The following is a 23,179-nucleotide window of genomic DNA, read 5'->3' as shown; positions in this document are numbered from 1 at the left end:
TTTATGCCTTACTATTGGTCTCATCCTATACCATTGACATCAATGGGCACTTTTCCTTTACCTGCAGTAGGCATAGGGTCAAGCTTATATGAGGAATATATGCCAGTCATGCACAGAAATGACAATGACTATGAAATTACTATTTTTTAGTATTTAATCAAACTCAGCTTGGAACTGTTCCAACTGGAGTCCTAATATCAGGCAGGTTACTAAACTCTGGCCTGATTTTCAGTGGTGCTACACGCTAATTACCTGATGTAAAGAGCCGCACATTTTCTATTACCTAGCTATTAACAAATAACTGGACAGAGAACACTCTTGTTACATTAAAGCATCTTTGAAAATCAGGCCACACAAGTTTGAAATGTTGGCCAAAGTCCATTTTGCATGAGTGCAGAACTTTTTTTTTTAGATGAGTATAATCAACCAGTGATAAATAGCCAAAACATTGTAAACAATCTTCTTTGCTATCATCTGGTGCTTTTGCTGACCACAGTTCTCTGAGATGTAATTTCCAGCACTCACTTGTTAAGTTATTTTCCTCTCCTCAAGTCATATCAATGCCAATAATGTTAGCTGAACAATTTGAGCAAATTTTGTTTCCCAACAGAGGCATTTGTCCACATCACCGCTTCGGTTTGATGCTCTAGAATAGTTTACTTTTTAGTATTATTATAAAGACAATAGACCAGACACTCAGTCCTCCTACATCCCTTTTATGCTGTTGCAGTGTGGCAATGGGAACTTAGAGCAGCCCCAAGGCAGCAGCCAAGGATTCTTCTATGCTGGCAGGCAGAACCACTTTAGCTGAGGATTCCCCTTTGCTAGAGCAGTGGTTCTCAACAGGGGGTCCGCGGACCCCTGGGGGTGTGCAAACCCTTTCAGGGGGGCTGTAAGGCCCCATGGCTAAAACTCAGATCCAAACCCCACCACCTCCCGTGGGGCTAAAGCCAGGAGCCTTGGGGTTGGAGCTACAGGGTTGAAGCCCCGATCTCTGGCACCCGACCCCTCCGTGGGGTTGAAGCCCTGATCTCCGGTGCCCCCCATGGGGCTGCAGTTGAGAGCAGCTGGGCTGAATTCCTGAGCCCATAGGCAGAGTTGGGGGGCCAGGGGGTGTTCCCCCCCTCACCCCAAGCAACAGTGCAAGAGCAGGCAGTCCCGGGGAAGCTTCACACACCCCTCTCCAACTCCTTCTCTCCCCATCCCATGGCCAGGTCAGAGGCAGGAAGCCAGAGCCAGGCAGTGCGGGGCAGCTGCTGCTCTGGCTGGTGCCATGGAGCAGGCAGCCACGGCGTTCCCTCCTCTCTTGCTGCTGCTGCTGGTGCAGGGAGTTGAAGCTGCTCCTCAGCTCCCAGCCCTCTTTGCTCACACAGTCGGTAAGAGCCACCCGGGTTGGGGGACCCAGCTGGCAGAGCCCTTGGGGAACAGGGACCGCAGGGGAGCCCTCCCGGAACACAGTGCCTAGCTACCCCCTCTCCCTGCACCGAGCTACCCCTCTGCCCGCACACAGCCCCTAACTACCCCCTCCCTGTACCCTGAGCTACCCCCCTGCCCACACATAGTCCTGAGGTACCCCTCTCCCTGCACCCTGAGCTGTTTTCAAACTTTTTGAGTTGAGCCCCCTACCTTTGAGTTATAACTTTTGATTGCGCCACCCCGCTACAGCCCAGACAGGTGAGTGGCCTGCTGAGGTGAGTCGGGGGTGGAGGTGGTGCTCCCTTCCCGGACCCTGCCATGCGGAGCTAGCTTGAGCTCTGCTGAGCCCTGCCCACCCAAAATAGAAGTCAAACTACGCCACCCCCGCAACCCAGAGCTCCCCCTTCCTCACTGGGCCTGGAGTTTTTATAGCATGTTGTGGGTTGCCTCAGAAAGAAAAAGGTTGAAAACCCCTGTGCTAGGGGATTTCTTAGCTGGTTGAGGGCTGGCTGGAGCACAGGGTATGCCTACGTGGCAGAGGCATTCCTGTCCAATGGAGTGGCAACTTCAGAGCCACGATCCACTGGTGATTCTTACAGCATCTAAATAGGAAGAATTGCTGGATGTCATTGAATTCAGTATGGGCAGGTTTTGAAAATATCCTTTGGTGAGGATGGAGACTGCAGAAAATTCAAACAATCCCAATTACCACTCCACTTTCAGCACAGTCGCAGGCTCCCCTCTCCTTCTGCCATCTTGGAAGTCCCAATCTTAGCCAGGCACTAAGGGAAGCACAGACAGTGCACTATCCAAGTATGATGGAGACAAGGTATGGAGCTGTGCGCCACCACTTCTGTGTGCTGACGACAGCCCGGCCCAGAACGTCTCACTGTTTCCCCTGGTGCTCTCATATACAAAACAGACCATTGCAGCATTTCACAAAACAGAGCCTTTAAAATAGAACCACAGCCTAAAGCAGCCCTCGGACCCTTGTCAGAGGTAAAAGGACAGCAGCACTCTAAAGAGGTCCTGTTTACGAGGTGGGGACTGTGGGTGAGTTATCCATGGTCAGTGGTATAAGAGGTTACTGACAGTTCTCTAAGGGTGAATGTGGACCACCACATGGAGAACTACAAACAACAAGACCAATATGGTCTCTGTCCCATACCCAGAGCTGCAATACGACTGAAAGGGCTCAAGGAAATCTCAGGGCTTCAGCTGACAACTATTGTTATCAATACGCAGTACTCTTCCCCCAGTTAGGAAGATTAAAAACAGGGCAATAACTGGCAAAATTGCCAGCATCCAGTAATGGCGTCCTGAATAATGCCCTAACTGCTGCTCATTTCAGGGAAATAGCCACCTAAAGAGAAGCATTAATGTCAACGATTATTGCTGATATTAGCACCCCCTTACAGGAACAAGTGGGCCCAATGCTTCCCTCCACTTCCTGTCACTAGCCCCAAGGACAAGGGTGCAACTCACCAGCCACTGATCATTATTAGGTATGTATATAGTGATAGCACCTAGCGCTTCAGTCATGGACCAGTACTCAGAGGTCATTGAGTTAAAGGCCATATCAATGATTAAATCACAGATGGTGGGAATTGTATCAGTTACCAGTTTTGCATTAAACAATATGAATCTAAGAGCAAGGTGTGACGTTACAAGAGTAAAATATGACCATGTATCTCATTGGATCTACCACTGTTATACAATTGCAATAAATCTTGTACAAAGTATGCCATGTAAGGTGTCAATGGAAAAGTTATGGTTTGATGTATGTGATTGTCCTATTTGTATGCATGTATCATTTTTGTATCTGGAGTTATGAATATTAATTATGTAACTGTATTTCAAATATGTTTGGTCCTGGTAACAACCACAAGGTATTTACATACAGTCTAGCCAGCACATTGTGAAGGGAATGTTTAAGTTGGCGGCCCATCAATGAACACAATGGGCCATGGGAGAAGCCCATCCCCACCTAATGGACGCTCACCTCTTTGTTTTCTCTTATAAATAAACCTTTAGATATTAGATACTAAAGGATTGGCAACAGCGTGATTATTGGGTAAGATCTGAGTTATATATTGACCTGGGTTTGTGGTTGGTCCTTTGGGATCACAAGAACCCTTTGTTTGATTAAATTGGTTTTAAATAACCACTCATCATTAAGTCTAGTGTTGAATCCAGGACTGGAATACCTAAGGAGGCTGCATTTCTGACTTCTTGTTAGCCAGAGTGCTGAGACAGAAGTTTACTTTTGTTGCTGGTTTGGTAGTATATTTTATGGAAGACTACCCACCAGTTTTGGAGTGTGTCTGCCCTATTTCTCAGCAGTTTGTCCTGAATTTGGTGTTCTCAGTTGTGATCCACTGAGGCACGGTGACACAAGGTCCCTGGTAAGATTCCCTGAATACCCAAAATAAGAAATGTCCTGTATAAGACCAATGGGACAGATAATTTTGTAAGATTAAATGAGTGCTGCATGTTTACTTACTCCCTGCATCTGCTGGAGAAGAGGGGTAGTGACTTGGTCGCACCCCACAGCTGGTGGCCAGAGAAGTTGAACTGGTTTGGTGGGAGGGTGTCACAATTTGAAACTAGAAGAGGCCAGCAGAGCAAGAAGAAAGCAGCAACTGAATTGTGTCTCAGAGGTGACACCTGTTGCTTTTCTGCACTACCCATTACTCCGGGTGGTTCCTAAAGTGAATACCTAGCTCCAATAAACTGATCTCCTGAAATGAATGACAGGATCTTTTTACAGAAAATCTCTCTTGAAAAGGCCTCAAGTTTCAAAATTTGGATCTAGATTTCCTTCCCGCATTGCTCAAACTTGTGGTGTGTTTTGCTTATGCCTATCTCTGGTTTTAAGAGTCATGACATAATCACAACAAATTATAAAACTACTTAAGATCACATATTTGGGGGAAAAAAGCCTCCTGATTAAATATTCCTGCTGGGAAATGAAATGTGGCTCAAGTAATTTGTTTATACATGTCCACTAAATACAAATATGGAACGGCTTTAATCTTTGTTACTGTTGATGTCACTTGAGGAGAGGAAACTGACTTTACAAGACAACGCTGGGAATTCATCCCTAATAATTGAGATCAGCCACTGATAGTCAAGTGGATCATTTTTCTATGTTTCATTACAATGGAACTTGGCCTATATGCCCAGTGGAATTTGAAAAAATACAAAACATTAATATCACTATTTACTATTAGAATGGAATTGTGAGGCTCCAGCTATCATTGAAGCAGTTCCTGTCCGTAAATGCTTGTGGAGTGGGGGGAACAAAGGGTTCGTCTGTCTGTGTGATGCTTTTGCTGGGAACAGATCAGGAATGCAGCCTTACAACTGTTAGTTAGTAAGTAATCTAGCTAGAAATGTGTTAGATTTCCTTTTGTTTAAGGGCTGGTAAAATAATCTGTGCTGGATGGAATGTATATTTGTGGTTTTGTGTCTTTTTGTAACTTAAGGTTTTGCCTAGAAGGATTCTCTATGTTTTGAATCTGATTACCCTGTAAGGTATTTACCATCCTGATTTTACAGAGGTGATTCTTTTACCTTTCCTTCCATTAAAATTTTTCTTTTAAGAACCTGATTGATTTTTCATTGTTCTTAAGATCCAAGGGTTTGGGCTGTGTTCACCTGTACACATCAGTGAGGATTCTTATCAAACCTTCCCCAGGAAAGGGGGTGTAGGGCTCGGGGGATATTTTGGGGGAAGATGTCTCCAAGTGGTCTCTTTCCCTGGTCTTTGTGTAAGACACTTGGTGGTGGCAGCATAGGGTTCAAGGACAAGGCAAAGTTTGTACCTTGGGGAATTTTTAACGTAAGCTGGTAAGAATAAGCTTAGGGGGTCTTTCATGCAGGTCCCCACATCTGTACCCTAGAGTTCAGAGTCGGGAAGGAACCTTGACACAGGCCATCTTTCCATTTCAAATAGTCTCTTTCCCCTCCCACACAGCTTCCTTTCAGTCTGCCTGGCTCACAAGTAGGGAGCAATCTGACACTGGGGAAGAAAGTGGGATGGCAGTAACCGTGAGAAGGGAAGAAGTGCCTGAATGGGACAGGGGAACAGCACAATAGGGGAGCTGTCATTAATAAACAATAAGGAGAAGGGGAGAAGAAATAGTTGGTGATGTGAGGAGAGACCAAAAGAGAACAGAGCCTCCTTTCCTCACCCAAACCAGGCTGACCTTGCCATCAGGAAAAGACCCATGGTGCAGTTATCACAGGGACTAAGCTGTGCTGCTTCCTTACTATTCAGATTCAAACAGGTGCTGAAAAATGTATTTCCCTAAAGCTGGGAGTTCGAGTTTTGGCTGGAATTCAGACCAATACTAATTTGAGGCTGAATTTTGGGATAGTCACAGTACCAACAAAAATACAGACAGAAAGTGAGTCAGCTTTCTTCAGCCACAAAAATCACCCTAACAAATATTCTTTGGCTACTTTAAAGCGTGTGCAATAATAGAAGCTAAAAGTCATGGATTTGTTCTTCATCCTAGCTCTGTGTGGGTGGAGAAACAAAATCTTCACTCATTCTTCAACTTTTTTTAATGATGACTATCTAAGAAATTAGAGAGACAAGGTGGGTAACTTAGTACCTTTTATTGGAACAACTTCTGTTGGTGAGAGAGACCTTGGTCAGTGCGGAGCTAGAGTTCAGAGGTACAGCTGCAGAGTTCACCTCCCACCCTGGGTGGAGGTAAGGAGACACCTTACTCCCTATGCCTCTCCACCAGCCGCCCTGCTGGCCACTCGCTGTGCCTCTTCAGCCATTCATTCACCACCTGCCTTTCTGCTGTGAGCTGTGTACATCAGTCTCTTAATGATTTTCAGCTCTTTTCAGGCTGGGCAGAAACACTGCCCCATCTCAAGTGATTTCAGCTGTGACTGAGCATTTAAAATAACAAAAGAGACTCCTAATTAAGCCTAGTTAGCTCTTTCTTTGAAGAGTGAGGAGGAACAGGTTAAACCAGACCAGGGTATTGGTCCTGCTTCGAGCAGGGGATTAAACTAGATGACCTCCTGAGGTCTCTTCCAACCCTAATATTCTATGATTCCAGGGGGAACCCTTGGGGCGGGTTTGCAATCCTCATAACTAAGACACCTGTCCCCACCCCTCTTACCTTTACAGGGCTCTGGCATTCATGCCCCTGGCTAAATGAGGTCCTTTCAGCAAAGGGTGGCCCCCTTATTTGGGACAAGGTTAGCACAGTCCTGCTTCCCTGTATTCCTATAATAATTACAACATTGGCATTACAACATACAGCATTTCACTACCCCTGCATTTAGTACTAAAGTGATTTGTAACCCAACACAAGCCAAAGTTGATTACTTTGAGCAAAACACTGCTCTATCTCTCCCCGACCCAGCTAGCTGTCAGGGAAGCATTCATTCAGTTCATTTATGACAGGTTTCAGAGTAACAGCCGTGTTAGTTTGTATTCGCAAAAAGAAAAGGAGTACTTGTGGCACCTTAGAGACTAACCAATTTATTTAAATTTATTATTTAAATTGGTTAGTCTCTAAGGTGCCACAAGTACTCCTTTTCAGTTCATTTAGACTCTTACATAAGTAACTGCTATTCAGGAACATTCACATGAGCAGCTTTTGTTCATATGAATGTCTGTTCTTCATACAAATGTACACATTCACATGTGTGTCCAAGACTGTCCTCTTTTCATTATTCATTATTCACTGTTTGTTATTCAAAGTTGTTACTTTTTATTCCTTTTTTAAAGTCGCAGACAACCAATTAGGAAGCTGAAATTATGCCATGTGACAGCGGACCAGTCTCACATGACAAGGAATGGATAGTTGAAATGAAGGGTTTGCAAGCAAGCCATAGCCTGGCACATGTTAATTCCATCTCTTTGGGTCATATTTGTGAATAACTAAGATATTTGCAGAAATCAGAATTAGTTCACACAAAATTCTCAAACACACAGAAAAAGTGTTAAATTCATCAGGTAATTTATTTACAGTGGATGATTTTTCCAGCTGTAGTCTCTTTGACATCAGACTGTTTTATTAAGATGTATCTGTGTTTGAATTTTATGGAACCTTTACCAAATGAGTAGCCATTTTTCAGAAACTTGAAAATTTCTGTGCACTAGAAACAAAATTTCAGACTGCTTTTTCCAATTTTGCACTGGATTAGTTTGTCTTCATTGTTTTCATTGGTCTGCAGTCAGCAGGACAAATAGATAAAGCTCCTGGGCTTCCCCCCACCCCTACACACACACACACACATTCACCAGGCAGTGCAGTCGATTGTAATGGTGTTACTGGTATAGGCCAGTAGCAGATTACTTATCTCTCCCTGTCTACCCCCAGAGCAAGGGGGAAGCAAAGAAGGAACTGTGCTTCAGAGCAGGGGTTTTCAAACTGCGGGTTGTGACCCAGTACTGGGTCGCAGAATGGAAGGGACTGGGTCATGGCGGCCCAATCCCCTGTCCCAGCCCTGAGCCTCCCCCAAACCCGGCCTCCCCTTCCTGCATCCCAAACCCCTCATTCTTGGCCCCACCCCAGAGCCTGCACCCACAGCCCAGAACCCTGACCCCCCTCTTGCACCCCAACCACCTGCCCGGAGCCCCCTCCCACAGCCTGAACCCCTGATTCCTACAGCCCTCACCCCCACACATCCGTAGCCCCCACCCCTGCACCCCAAACCTCTGCCCCAGCCATGAGCCCCTCCCACACTCCAAACCCCTCATCCCCAGTTCCATTGGTTTGAAGGCATCAACAATTTTCTTCAACTGTGTCACCAGAAAAAAAGTTTGAAAACCACTGCCTCAGAGGAATGATTTGAGTCACAATGTCTCCTGGATACCCCTGTCATGGTTCTTGTACCATTACTTAGAAATGTGTGAACTGTTCTCTGACAATCTGCAGAACTCACCTCTGTGGCTGTAAATTTGACCTGGCTTGCATATCTGGGCCTTCACATCATGCCGATTCTCAGTTCATCACAAATGATATGCAGAACCATAAAATCATTATCTGTAAGCTTGTAAATCTGCAGGGCTTGGAAACTGAACTTGTTCATTCACCTGCCTCACCCTTCTGAGAGCCCTGGGCGAGAGCCAGGCACAATCTGGTCTGTAATTTTTTAGTTACTAACATGTTCAGTTGCCAATCCTATGGACTGAAGTTTACAGATAAGAACATTATAGTCCCATGTGTCAAATGCCATTGAATGAGATACAGCATTTCAAGCATTGTGGAGAGGCAGGAAAAAGGTGAGGTCAAAGTCCTATTCTCCCTCATAAAGTCCTATGGTAGGGCCCATGTATTAGCAATCAAACTGGGATAAGATTATGATATGGATACTCATACCAGAGCCTACTGTGGCAACACCCACTATTAGCTAAGCTTGCTCCTTCCAGAGGGGATATAATTATTATCATGAATCATGTTGCTCCAGAGTTAAGGTTGCACAACTATTTCCATTTTAGTCCTGTCACTAGTTGCTTGCATCATTCTGAAACGTTCACTTTTGGAAGCTGACATTTCCCATCATTGGTTTGTGCACAAACTTGGTTTGGGAAGGAGAGGGTGGGAGTGGAAATTTGCTCTGAAAAACAAGTTAGTCATTTTTGAATGTGAGGGGGGAGAAAAGAAAGAAAGAAAGAAAGAAAGAAAGAAAGAAAGAAAGAAAGAAAGAAAGAAAGAAAGAAAGAAAGAAAGAAAGAAAGAAAGAAAGAAAGAAAACACTTTTTCAGCAACAGCAAATTTCTTACAGCCTTTTAAAAAGAATCCTAGTACCACAGTGGCTGAGATCTGCAAGCTGACATCTGGCCTGAGGAACAGTGCAAGGCCTTGTTCCAAAGGAAACTGGTCTTGATTTGACCTAGTTAGGCACATTTAAAAACCAGATACTGAGCACACTTAGATTTGTTCACTCAGGTCATCAGAGGGCAAATCTTGTCCCTTCCTCCATAGACATGGAGACTCCCTGGGCAGAGGTCCAGTGTGGTTCTGGGGTGCTCTACTGAGGCCCCTTACATGTCACTGTGTACGAGGGGTATGTGTGTGGGGGGGATATGGGTGGGCCAGGAGACAGAGCCAAAAATTCACTGTTGCCACAAAAGGGGGCAGCAGAGTCTACTCCAGCCTTTGGGTTAGCTGAAGCCCCCGTAGGGTATGTTTACATAGCATTATGGAGCAAGCCACCCAACCTCGTCAAGAGTCTCGGACTAGTGGGGCTCATGCTCACGCTCTAAAAATTGCTGTACAGACAGTGCTTTGAAGTGGCAGCTTGGACTGGAACTCGGGATCTTCGGCCTAGGTAGAGGGGCGGGCTTCGGATCCCTGAGCTGCAATTTCAAAGTGCTCCCTATACCGCTGTTTCAGAGCGCTATTGCAAGGCCTGCTAGCTCGAGTCAGCTGATGCAGGCAGGGAGGCTTGCTCCAAAATGCTGTGTAGGGATACCCCGAGAGAGGATTCCTCTTCCTCAGACTCCAAGTACCTCTGCCCCAGACTGTATGCTAAGGGCCATGTACGCACACGCAGCTTAACTGGCGTGGCAGCCTCTATTGCTGAAATCAATGGCAACAACTGAGATTGAGGGAAGGGAGCCTACTGACTTTTCAAGATGCACAGAGGCCGTATCCTCAGGCCTGGGTCAATCTTGTAGGGCATAAGGAGGTCAAGGAACAACTTCTGCAGATATTGTACTGTGCACAGGAGAAAATCCTGCTCTGATGCACCTTCGTGGGAACTGCTGTTATTCTTATCAAAACTCATAGAATCTTTTCCAGGGGACAAGGCAATACGCCACGTTTATTTAAAACGCTAAACAAGTTTCAAAATCAGTATATGCATATACATACACACACACACCCCACAAAGGTTCTGCAGCTAGTGTTAGAGTTACCAGTCTTTATTGTTGCTTGAGTCAGCCTAGTGGCCAGCTAGACTGAACACAAGGAGGGATCTAGGCCTCAAATTGGACGTGTCTGATGCTCCATTGTTATTGCAGAATGAACTCAAAGCCCTGTGGTTCTCACACATCTTTTATAGTAGTTAGTTCTCAGGCAAGTCTATGGGTCTTGCTGTGTCATGCTTGCATTGTTTATCACAGAACTGGTTGTATACATAACCATCTTTCATCTTCTTATATGGCATTTTGTTCTTGTTTTTGGGTGGATACCTTTGTACTTTAGGGTTGTTAATCTGCATTTTTTGGCCATCAGGTCAAGATAATACTGGCGTTTTCATTTCTTCACTCCCTCTTTGGTGATTATGCCCATCTGCTGCTGGCATCTCTTCTTATTTACACGCACACTTATATCCTCACTCACACAAAGAAAGGCTAAACAATGTTCTAACGAGCAATTAAAGGGAACAGCAAAGGGAACAGTTAAACAATCTTTTAACAAGCAGACTAGACTTGTAACAAAACAAAATGATTTTAAAGCAAAACAATTTCATATTACAATTTTAGCTTATAAAACAAGAAAACTACTGACAACAAATTGGAACAATTTAATTGATTAAGACAAGTCTAACATTTGCTAAAATAATGTTTTTTCTCACACTGCAGCCCTTTAGCACCTCTGAAAAATCAGACTACTTTTATGCAGATGCCTAGATGTGACTTTTGGTGCTGAACTCAAGTTTGAAAATGTTGGCCTAATTTAGGAAGGAAAGGGGGAAAAATGGGAAGGAAAGGAATAGGAAAGTATCCCGGACAGCCTCTGACAATATTGCAAAATCAGGGGGTTTCAGACGAGGCCACCTGTAGTGTATCACACTTCAGTTAAAAGTCACATTGTGTATGTTTTGTGGAAAATCAGAGGATGTTATAAACTGTGAGTCATGTCACTGTTGACTTTATAGAGCGCCCAAGTGCTAGATATACTGGGTCACGGAGGAGACATGCATAGAAAAGCTAGAGACTGAGAGGTTTTGTTAAACTAGTGGTAGGATAAAGAAGTGACGTTGAAAATGAAGAATCTTGCATTCCAGATCTTACTCTGTGTAGCATTTTCTTATGCTTTTCCAGTAGTTCCAGAAATGGAGAAGAAAAATGAAGAAGACATGCAATTTGCTGAGGTAATGGTTGTAGACAGTATATATGATTAAAGCTGATAGGAAGAATTAGTCTTTTATTATATTAAGATCACAGGAATAACTGTATAACTATTAAGATTATTCTATACATTCTAAAAGAAACATGAATGTCATAAAATGTGGGTGTTTTTTCCCATCAGAAATATCTGGAAAAGTACTATAAACTTAAAACAGAGGCGGAACCTATCTTTAAAATGAAGAACAGAAAAACCATAAGTGACAAAATCCAAGAAATGCAGGCATTCTTTGGGCTGAAAGTGACTGGGGAACTGGATTCCAATACTCTGGAGGTGATGAAGCAGCCCAGGTGTGGAATACCTGATGTCGGTCAGTTCAGCACCTTTCCACGGTCTCCTAGATGGACAAAAACAGATCTGAAATATAGGTAATATTTCAGTGTGTTTCCTTGAGTGCTACTGGGAATTACAGAAGGAACTAGTTTTCTATGTTTATTATTATTTATTCTTATCATTATGGTAGCACCTAGGAGCCTGAATCAGGATCACAGCCCTATTGTAGTAGGTACTAAACAAACACAGAGATAGACATATGTTGTGTATCAAGAAGCATATTGCCTAAAAAGACAAGAGATACAAATAGTAATATACAGACAACACGGAAGCAAAATGTTTAACTTGAAGTACATGTCCTGTCAGTCGCATTTTTAATTGCCTATCTTTATTTCCTTATTATGTATTTAAAGGATTTTGAACTATACACCAGACATGGCACCCGCTGATGTAGATGAAGCGATTGAGAAGGCTTGGAACGTCTGGAGCAGCGTGACCCCACTGAAATTCACCAGAGTTTACGAGGTCGACGCAGATATAATGATCTCCTTTGTGGCTGGATGTAAGAAAATCCCCATGTGTCAATGATAAGTATTGACACATTTATTTACAGTCCCAATTGAGAAGAATCATACTTTTTATGTATCCTTTTCTAGTTCATGGTGACTTCTATTCCTTTGATGGAGTGGGTGGAAGTCTCGCTCATGCCTATGCACCGGGTGAAGGTATTGGTGGAGATGCCCACTTTGATGAGGATGAATACTGGACAAAAGATTTGAAAGGTAGGAATCCCTTACTATTTCACTAGCATTCTCCACTGTGCAGTATTTGATTTTAAGAGCTATTTGCTCATTTTTACACTGGAAAGAGATGGGGGCGCAAAAGTAATGCAGCTTAGCAATAACTACATATACAGGGTGGGAACCTGCTGTACTTCTCAGCGGAGTTCTCCTTGAAATCAGTGGTTCAGATTCTGATCTCAATGACACCCATGACAATCCATAGTAATGCCACTGAAGTCAATGCACTGACTACAACTGTGGCTCCCGTGGAGTGACTGGAATTACTCTGGAGGTGGACTGGTTTGACTGAGTTAGACAATAGGCATTACTGAGTTAGACAATATGGCATGACACTGTGCCCTCAGGGTGAGGCTCTTAGCAGTTGTAAAGTACTGAACTCACCACTTTTTAAATAAAAAAAAGTATTAAAGTGATGATAACTTTTAACAACCTTGTGCAGGGAAAACGATGTGTGTTCAGTGGATGAGTGTATTTGTGGTGCATGTTAAGTACTTCTGTCTAGTGTGCATTATCGTGGGATATATTATGGGATCACAAGCTATAGAATTCAATGCAGGAATTACGGAGTGAAATTCCATGGCCTGTGTTATTCAGAAAGTCAGTCGAGACAATCATAATAGCCTCTTCTGGCCTCTGAACTCATCAAAATTAACAAAACCTTGGTTATATGTAAGGAGGGATATTTCTGCAGTATGAACAGATGCTTTCATGGTGGCTGGCCTCAGATTTGCTTCTTTGACGGAAAAAAAAAGTAATAACCAGGCCTCTACATAGTCCAAAACGAATTCTTTTCACAGTCTTTTCTCAAGACTAAACATGCCCAGCTTTTTTTAACCTTTCCTCACAGGTCATGTTTTGTAAACCTGTTATCATTTTGGTTTCTCTGCTCTGGATGCTTTCTGATTTGTCCACATCTTTCTTAAACTGTGGCACCCAAAACTGAACACAGTACTCCAGCTGATGCCTCACAAGAAGCACAGTTCCCTCTTGTGTCTTACATATGACACTCCTGTAAATACACCTTAGAATCATATGAGCCTTTTTCGCAACTACATCACATTGCTGGCTGATGTTCTGTCTGTGATCCAACATAACCCCAGAACCTTTTCTGCAGTACTACTGCCTAGCCAGTTATCCACCATTTTGCAGTTGTTCATTTAATTTTTCCTTCCTAAGTGTAGTAATTTGCACTTGTCTTTATTGAATTTCATCTTGGTGATTTTAAACCAGTTCTCCAATATGTCAAGGTCATTTTGAATTCTAATCTTTCCTCCAAAGTGCTTATCTCTCATCCCAGCTTGATGTTATCTGGAAATTTTAAAAGCACACTCTCCACTCCATTGTCCAAATCATTAATGAAAATATTGAATTGTACCAGACTCAGGACAAACCCCACTAGATGCATCCTCCCAGTTTGACAGTGAACTATTTGTAACTACTTTTGAGTATGGCTTTTCAACGAATTGTGCACCCACCTTATTGTAATTTCATCGAGACCAGATTTCCCTAGTTTGTTGATGTGAATGTCATGTGGGACTATGTCAAAAGTCTTACTAAAATCAAGACATATCACTGCTTCCTATACATTAGGCCAGTAATTCTGTCAAAGAAGGAAATGATGTTGGTTTGGCATGATTTCTTCTTCACAAATCCATGTTGGCTATACCTTATAACCTTCTTATTCTCTAGGTGCTTACAAAGTGATTGTTTAAGAATTTTTTGAGTACCTAACTCAAAGTTTGACTGACTGATCTGTAATTCCCCGGGTCCTCTTTGCGTATGTCAATACTGCACACTAAGCCCAGGCTCTTATTCAGATTTGCACCCAAGCCCCACTTCTGTCCACGCACAAATCAGTCTAATCTAGATCAGCAAGCACTAAGGACCTGGGTCCAAGGACTCTGCTGTGTGTGGCGGGGGGGAGGAGGTGGGAGGAGACGGGGTGGTGGTGGTTCAGAGCCTGAGTTCCACTGTGACCTGGATCCAAGCTCAGTCATTTTGCAGTATGGACACAGCTCAAGCTGCAGACCAGAGTCAGAAGGTGTGTGTAGTGCCATATGGATGCGCTAATACGGCTGTGAGTCCTGGGTTTACAATGCAGTATGGATGCTTAAGCATGGGCTTGGGGACATTGCGTTCTCAGTCCCAGGTCCCACAGAGCCAGGTTTACAGTGTAGTGTATACATGCCCTTTGTTTCCCTTTTTTAAAGATAGCTACTATGTTTGCCCTTCTCCACTCCTCTGGGACCTCACCTGTCCTTTCCTGTTGTTTTACGGGGACATGTATTTAATTTACATGCATGCTATGCTTTTTATATTTTTAGGATTCAACTTGTTCCTTGTTGCTGCTCATGAGTTTGGCCACTCATTGGGTCTTGGTCATTCCAATGTCCTTGGCTCCTTGATGTATCCAACCTATCTGCAGATGGAGACCAGAAACTACAGGCTTCCTCAGGATGATGTTGATGGCATTCAGACCCTATATGGTAAGGAGAAAACATCACTTTTTTTTAAAGTCTCTCTCATACAGATTACAAATAATTTGATGAGAATGTGTAACCAAGAGCCACACTGTGGCCTACCTGTGTGGGGTGTGAAGGGGATAAGGAACCTCCACGCTGAGAGCAGTGTACAGGGGCTGGCTGTAATTGCAGTCCTTGCTCTTACCTTTACACAGGGACTGTGATCCCTCTTGTATCCTCTTGGTTGCTAATCATAGCGAAAGGGATGAGAAGCAGGTAAGGCCATGGCTCACTCTATCTCCATCTGCATGAGCCAGCTCAGCTCGCTATATGTGATGAGAAGCACATAGTGTGACCCCTTCTTCATGTATATTAGGCACCCCCCTCCCTGTAGAGGTGAGTGCTTCCTGGGCATCACTAATCCGAAAGGTTTAAATATGTTTCTGTATGAAACTTTGTGACGGTCTTGTGCCAGCTCCTGAGCAGATGTGAATTGGCACAGCTCCATTAAAGTCAAGGAGGAGTTCAGAGAGGCATTGGTGAGGGCACTAAGCTAGGACTCCAGAAACCCGGCTTCAATTTCTTGCCTTGCCATAGAGCGTCTGTGTCACTTGTCCTCTCAGTTCCCTCATCTGTAAAAAGGGGATAATAGCATTGTCCTACCCCACAGGGGTGTTGTGAGGATAAATACATTAAAGACTGTGAAGAGCTCAGATAATATGGCTGTGGTGGCCATATATATAATTACCTTGATAGAATGGGAAAACACTGTTTCAAACCCACTGAGAATTTGGCCCAGTAATGCTGTTCTCCAAGCTCTGTAACAGCAATACTAACTGACCTTCCAATTCTGCTTTTAACCTCTTCCCTAAGGACCCCCAACCTCTACTGAGCCACCAGCTTCCATACCATCCACAGAAACACCAACAGAAACATCAGCAACAGACAGCTGTGACCCTCACATGACTTTTGATGCCATCACCACTCTCCGTGGGGAAATAATATTCTTTAAAGACAGGTAAATTATTTCTGTTTTGTCAACATCAAGTTTTGCTTAGATTACACTTGTAATGGCAATGCTTTGACAATTAGTTCAAGAAGGGGGGTTTCCTTCCAAATGTATAGTCAACACAACCTCACAAATTTCTACTTGCTCATGCAACCTGGGCGAAGTAACTGGGCTTCCTGAGGGTGAGTAAATAATAATATTTTAAATCATCCTTAGTCATCCTGTGCACGGTCTGTTACATTTCCATGGCAACTGTGCAATCAGAGCAATCAGAGCACTTTGGCCTGAAGCCATATCACATGAAGCATTGTTCTTGACAGACTGGTGTCAGGCTATGGATGGCAGATCGAAAGGGAAAACTATGGGGCTATAGAAAGTGTTGTTGGTGATTCAGTAGGTGGCATTCCTAGCCTCCAGAGAGCATTGAACCCAGGCCCCAGCTGCAGTGCTTGGCAACATTCTACTGTTAGAGGTGCCATCTTTTCAATGACATCTGATACTTAACTCTTTAATGGGTCATTTAAAGATCCCAATGCACTTCTTGGAAGATGGAATAAAAGCGGCATCCCCAGGGTTTTGAGCAAATACCAACGCAGGGAATGACATTCTGCCTACATAAATGCCCCCTGAAGGTTCAAATGAAGAAATTACTCTTAAATTTCCCTCCTAAAAAGTGCAGTTTAGTGTTGCTGTGCACTACCAAAGAGCTGACACATTGCACCGAAGAGATGGCTGCATTTACATGGTGGGCAAAAGGATTCCTCCTGACCCAGCTCTTCCCTGTGCCTTACTCGAGTCCAAAGGAATGGGAGGGAAAGGGTGAGGTAAAAGGGCAGGGTGGAAGAACCCCAGTGCAAATAAATGGGACAGGATTTCTCTGTAGCACTGAAGAGGGCACTACCAAATGGGCATTGCATCTCCAAGTGGACATGATCTGTGGGTTGCGGGCATGTCCCACTGCCAGCAGCTAGTGAACAAATGTACAGCTCATGTAGTAGGAATTTTTATTAAATTTCCCTGTTGATGATCTCATGAATTAATGGTAACATATAATTATATAAACAAGCAACTTGTCTTTTCAATCAGGTACATCTGGCGCAAGAGTCCTTATTTCCCAGGTATTGAGCAGGATTTAATTTCTTCCTTCTGGCCAACTCTACCATCTGGCTTTCAAGCCACTTATGAAATTGACAAGAAGGATCAAGTGTTTCTTTTTAAAGGTATTTCTATTGAATTTCTAGACATTCTTCTTACATGTGGAAATGAAGAAGCAATTATTATTAATAACAACAACACCACCTAGCACTGACATAACTTTTCACCTTCAAAGTTCAGTTTCACAGTCATTAACTAATTAAACCTCACAACAGTCCTGTGACATAAGATATTATGCCTATTTCATAATCAGGAAAACTGAGAGTGAAGTTAACTGATGTGCTTAAGGTAGAGGAGAGGATCAGTTATATATTTGAGCTAAAGTGTTTAAAATGGAGTGCTTTCATTTAGTCAGCTAAATTCATATTTAGGCACCTAACTAAGTAGCCTGATTTTCAGAGGTGCTGAGCAGTCCCAGCTCCCATGGTGGGGGGAAATGTTTTTTTAACGACTGTAATGAATTTATAAAGCAAAAAATCCATTGTCCTGAAACCTTAAACATTCCTTGCAGGAAAGGAGTGTTCTTTACAGGAATTCAATGCTATCTAATGGAATTCACCCCATAGGGAAGGTAAAAGTTTCCTTGGGGAAGCTCCAAGACTGTAATTAAATACTGTTTTCTCTCATCAGAAGTCCCTAATGAGCTTTTCTATCTTGTTTTTCTTGACAGGCAACCAATACTGGGTTGTCAGTGGATACTCTGTACAGCCAGGTTTTCCTAGGAACATCCATGCCCTGGGCTTTCCAAGATATGTTAAGGAAATTGATGCCGCTGTTTATGATAAGAATGCCAAAAAAACGTACTTCTTTGTAGGTGCCAAGTATTGGAGGTAAGATTATATTCTCCCAGCAAATAATCCATGCAGCTTCTTTAAAGCCTCATTAACCCTTTTACATTTGGAATTATGACAAATGTGTGGCTACCTTGAGTATGAGTTCATGACTGGTATATTGCACACCCCATCTGTTAAGCTGAATGTCAGTGACAACAGAGATAGAACTCAGCTCTTCCTTTTCCTTAAAACACTTGAGTTACAGAACATTTTCCATTCGTTGCTAGTACAGTAAAAGCTTTTTTATCCGTCATGTCGTGGGAATGGGGGGGTGCTGGTAAGTGAAAAATTCTGGTTAACAAAGAGGGAAGGAGTTTGGATGTGGGAGACGGTGCGGGGTGCCGGATCCAGGGGGCGCTCACCTCAGGCGGCTCCCCACAGGCAGTGACCCGTCCTTGCTGTTCCTAGGTATAGATGCAGCTAGGCAGCTCCGTGCTCTGCCCCCGCCCTATCCCGAGCACTGGCTCCGCAGCTTCCATTGGCTGGGAACTGCAGCCAATGGGAGCTGCGGGGGTGGCACCTGCGGGAGAAGGCAGCACACAGAGCCACCAACTGTGCCTCTGCCTAGGAACAGTAGGGAGAGGTCATCACTTGCTGCGAGCCCCCCAAGGTGAGCACCCCCTGGATCTGGCATCCCACAGCCCCTCCCATGTCCCACTGAGTGGCACCGAGACCACATAGAGAGAGATCAATGAGTTTGCTCTACAGCCTTAGCTAATGGCCACATGGCTTTTAGCTCATGGAGTAGAGGCTCATGCATTTAGCTCCAGAGATCCCAGGTTCAACCCCGCCCGCTAACGACCAGGGTCTGTCAGTATTACAAGTGGGGGCTCATCCGGGATTTCAACTGGGAAGTCTCTGAAGCTCGGGATGCGCTTCCTCAGGTAGGGGAAGTATGTAACCCACACACCTCCTGGGGGTGGTGCTTTGTCCCCTCTAGTGGCACCAAGACCACCTAGAGAGAGATTAATGAGTTTGCTCTACAGCCTTAGCTAATGGCCACGTGGCTTTTAGCTCATGCAGTAGAGACTCATGCATTTAGCTCCAGAGGTCTCAGGTTTGATCCCTATGACCAGGGCCTGTCGGTGTTACAGTAGCAGGTGGGATTTCCTATCAGCTCTATAGCCACCAGTAGCTGTGTGAGGGTGGAAAGACCAGCCCCTCCTCTTGTTTTAAGCCCTACCCGATCAGGGCTGGGGCAAGGCTGGCCTTTACAGCACTGCTGCTGTCCCGTGCAGTGGGGAACTGCACTCAAGCAGTTTCTAAAATTAAATTAAGAAAATAGTTCTACAAATAGACGGGTTTTGTAACCACTCCCCCCCCCAAAGCACCCCTATTTCTTCTTGGGTGAAGAAGTTATCACATAACTAAGGGCTCACTTGCAAAGTCTTATGCATATGCTTAGCTTCACTCAGGTGACTAGTCCCATTGACAACTCATAAAGCAAGTCATGTACAGAAATGTCTTTGCAGGATGAGGGCCCAGATGTCAAGGTTGCCCACTTGCGCCCCACACCACTCCTCCTACAGCAATCAAGTTGGAAAAACAAACTATTTAGTCAGACTAGCTGAGGACGACTGTGCATCGATTAGTCAAGGTGAAAGTATTCATATAGTATGGATTTAAACAATTCAATGAGTTATAGTAGCTCATGGTTAGTGAGTTTTAGCTAAGGGCAGGACTTACTTGTTGTAAAAGTCAGTTGGACTCAATATTAAATATCACATGTTCATGTATTATTTTCATTTCCTTTCTTCACTCAGTTATGATGAAGTCACCGAATCCATGGAAAAGGGTTATCCAAGACGCATATCAGTTGACTTTCCAAGAATTGGCAATAAGGTCGATGCTGCCTTTCAGAAAAAAGGTAAATAAAAAAAATACTTTGATAGTTGAATATACTGGAAAATTTGCATTTCCATAGACTCAAGAATCATTATAGAAATTAGTAAGGGTGTTTCTTTAGGTGTACACATTTTAATTTGCAGCAGTGTTTGTGGAAAGAGAATGAATATTCATTTGTACAAAGTAATTATTCATTTTGTTTCTATTTCTAGGACATTTCTATTTTTTCCATGGATCAAAGCAGTATGAAATAGACACCAAGTCCAAGAAAGTTATTCGTGAAATGAAGAGCAATAGTTGGTTTGGTTGCAAATAAGAGCAGACACACAAGGTGACGATGCAAAAGAAGCAGAACGCAATTTTGTATGCATTAGAGATGGCGTTTCATAGATTTTTTGTTTTTAATCAGTGTTATTCATCTTTTACTTTATGTCAGAGTCACATAAGAGCTGCGATCCCAGATAAATATTAGTTTAAATAACAGAAAAATGTTAAATTTAATATATATAGTTTTAACTTATCTTCATATTGTATTTAGGCTATTTATTAATCTATTTGTCACTGAGCAATAAAGCTATTTTATGTTTGTGTATATAACAGTCTTTGTTTCTTTTGGTCCAGACTCATGGTCTTTCTGGTCAGCAGTACGAGAGAAGGGGCCACTTAATTTAATTTAATTGCACTGCAGTCTGAACTCCCAGCTCAGCCTTTCAGGCAATATGATGACTTTAAGAGACTCCATTCGCTGTAGAGGAGAGGCAGAGCAGGAGGCAGAAGTAAATGGGCAGCTCCAGGGTAGAAGCAAGGGGAAATGATCTTAAGGGAAGGGGATAGATATTAGAAGAAGAAGAAGATAGAAGCACAGCACTAGACGTTCACTCCTTGCTTCATAAGAGTTGATAGTTCTAAGACTCCTATAAGCCATCTAAGACCTTGTCATGCATTATGCTGGACACTGTGGCCATGTGGAAGTTCACTGTGCTCTGATGATAGCACACAAGTATGTTTACTCTGAAAGCACATCTCAACTACGTGAGCTATTTTGCACAGGGCCTATGACACGCAGTTGAGTAGTTCTGATTCCATCCAGTAAAGGGCAGTCACACCCCTGTTCATTACACTATTATTCTAAACAACTGATCCCATCATCACACACTACCTGAACTGTTATAATTTCTTTGTGTCTTTTGTAATGAAGCAGAAGAGACTGACATAACCTTAGATAATGGCATTGCTAAAGATGGGGGATGTAGGATGGCAAAGGCAGGAGATTTGGTGGCTCAAGGGAGTGACAATGGGTTATATCCTTCAGGCCTCTAATCTGAATGCAGCTCAGGTCAGTCTGAGGTATGAGGCAAGACTGAAAAAACTTGGTTTGTTTAGTCAGGAAAAGAAAAGATTGAGAGGGGACAGTTTTCTAGTTCATAAAAGGTTGTCACACGGAGGAGGGACATAAATTGTTCTCGTTAACCTCTGTGGATAGGATAAGAAGCAATGGGCTTAAATTACAGCCAGGGTGGTTTAGATTGGACATTAGGACAAAATTCCTAACTGTCAGGGTGGTTAAGCACTGCAATAAAATTGCCTCGGGAGGTTGTGGAATCTCCGTCATTGGAGATTTTTAAGAACAGGTTAGACAAACACCTGTCAGGGATGGTCTAGATAATACTTAGTCCTGCCTTGAGTGCAGAGGACTGGACTAGATGACCTCTTGAGGTTCCTTCCAGACCTATGATTCTATGATTCTATGATTCTATTGTTGGTGACTGGAACTGGATATAGCTATGTCAGCACCAGGTGGAAATTGTTCATAAATAGAGCACTGAGCACTTACCCAAATCAGGTCCCTTTATGGTGTCTTAAATTGAGCACCCAAAATCCAAGGCACCCACGATCACCAATCACATTTGAAAATCTCAGCTATGGCGTGTGAGCCTAACCCTGCTCTCACTGATGTCAAAAGTTATGTGCAAACCTAATGACTGCATTCAGAGTAGTATCAGGCCCTGAATAATCACACACACTGTGAGAATGTATCTCATTGCTTATTACTGTCACAAATGCGTATACACAGTCGAGATTTTCCATCAACAATCAGATCATTGTTCAGTATAGTCCAGTATGCAGCAGTGGCCAGTGTGTTGCTTCATAGGAAAGAGGAACACAAGTTATAATGCTCCTAGCAGGCAATTTCCAGAGGAGGTGCAGTGTAGACCTCCCTGCTGGAGAAAAGATTGCTCTCGCATGGCCTGAATAGGAGATGAATGTTCAGAGGATTTGGAAATTCAGCTCCACCATTGCCCCGCCTGGCAGTGTTTAGTCCCCTCTCTAGATAGACACACATGCATGGAGATTTTCAAATGAATTGAGTCTGACCTGGAAGTGATTCCTGCACAAAGGGATGTTAGTGGATCCAGCATCCTTATTGTCGAAGAGGAAATTATGGTAGATTAGGCTTCTGGGAGGAACACACACCCTAGGCTGGAAAGGAAGGGAGACCCACCAGGAGCCACACAGAAGGCACAAGCAAGACAGCAAGCCCTGCCATTAAACAAAGACTATCTGATTCATAAAAAGAAAAGGAGTACTTGTGGCACCTTAGCGATGAACAAATTTATTAGAGCATAAGCTTTCAAGTGAGCTGTAGCTCAAGAAAGCTTATGCTCTAATAAATTTGTTCGTCTCTAAGGTGCCACAAGTCCTCCTTTTCTTTTTATGGATACAGACTAACACGGCTGCTACTCTGAAATCTGATTCATATGAGCTGTCATTATGCAGCTGTCAGAAGAGGGGTACATGCCTCTCCCTCTGCTGCTGGCATCCTCAGCAACATCATAAATACCTATGGCTCCATATTTACACACACTAGCCTCAGGGTTTGGCAGTAAACTACGCAGCCAGGCGGGAGATGTATACATCTCTCGGTTAGACGCCACTCAACACTGGCACAGCCAGAGCTGCAGTTTTACAGCTCAGAAGCTCCTCGTGTGTGCGTCCTCAATCTTGTACGTTAACCTGTGGCGCTCAAATTGCTGCCAGAGTACACTGTGGCCAGAACAGGGCTGGGTGTGTGAAGCATTTTCAGAACAAACCTTACTCATTACCTCACAGGCAAGCTGTGTGTCACCCCCAGTCTTATCTTCTTCCTTTCAGGTTTGTATTTGTACAATTTAAAATAGCATTTACATATGCTGATTGGCAACTTCCATGCATGGACACAGTTGAAAAGGGTCAAATTTTGAGACTCCTACTCAGCATTGTACCCACA

General features: G+C 43.6%; 1 protein-coding gene across 1 annotated transcript; it reads left to right on the top strand.

The window, feature by feature from the left end:
• The first annotated feature begins 11,345 nt into the window (after nt 1-11,345).
• On the top strand, nt 11,346-20,316 carry LOC140901166 (stromelysin-1-like). Its single transcript, XM_073319555.1, has 10 exons — nt 11,346-11,496; nt 11,655-11,899; nt 12,218-12,366; nt 12,461-12,586; nt 14,932-15,093; nt 15,943-16,087; nt 17,165-17,298; nt 17,904-18,063; nt 19,830-19,933; nt 20,124-20,316. Exons 1-10 carry the CDS (start codon nt 11,389-11,391, stop codon nt 20,225-20,227), a joined length of 1,437 nt encoding a protein of 478 aa, XP_073175656.1. The 5' UTR covers nt 11,346-11,388; the 3' UTR covers nt 20,228-20,316.
• Nucleotides 20,317-23,179: the final 2,863 nt, after the last annotated feature.

The sequence above is a fragment of the Lepidochelys kempii genome, chromosome 1, assembly GCF_965140265.1.
Source record: "Lepidochelys kempii isolate rLepKem1 chromosome 1, rLepKem1.hap2, whole genome shotgun sequence".
In the NCBI taxonomy this organism is placed as follows: Eukaryota; Metazoa; Chordata; order Testudines; family Cheloniidae; genus Lepidochelys; species Lepidochelys kempii.
Note: the sequence above shows the minus strand (reverse complement) of the source record. Positions and strands in the feature narration are given on the sequence as shown.

Coding starts and splice junctions, on each gene's coding strand:
- LOC140901166 (XM_073319555.1), top strand. CDS start 11,389: ATGAAGAATCTTGCATTCCAGATCTTACTCTGTGTAGCATTTTCTTAT. Junction 11,497..11,654: donor AAGACATGCAATTTGCTGAG/GTAATGGTTGTA, acceptor TTTTCCCATCAG/AAATATCTGGAAAAGTACTA. Junction 19,934..20,123: donor TGCTGCCTTTCAGAAAAAAG/GTAAATAAAAAA, acceptor TTCTATTTCTAG/GACATTTCTATTTTTTCCAT.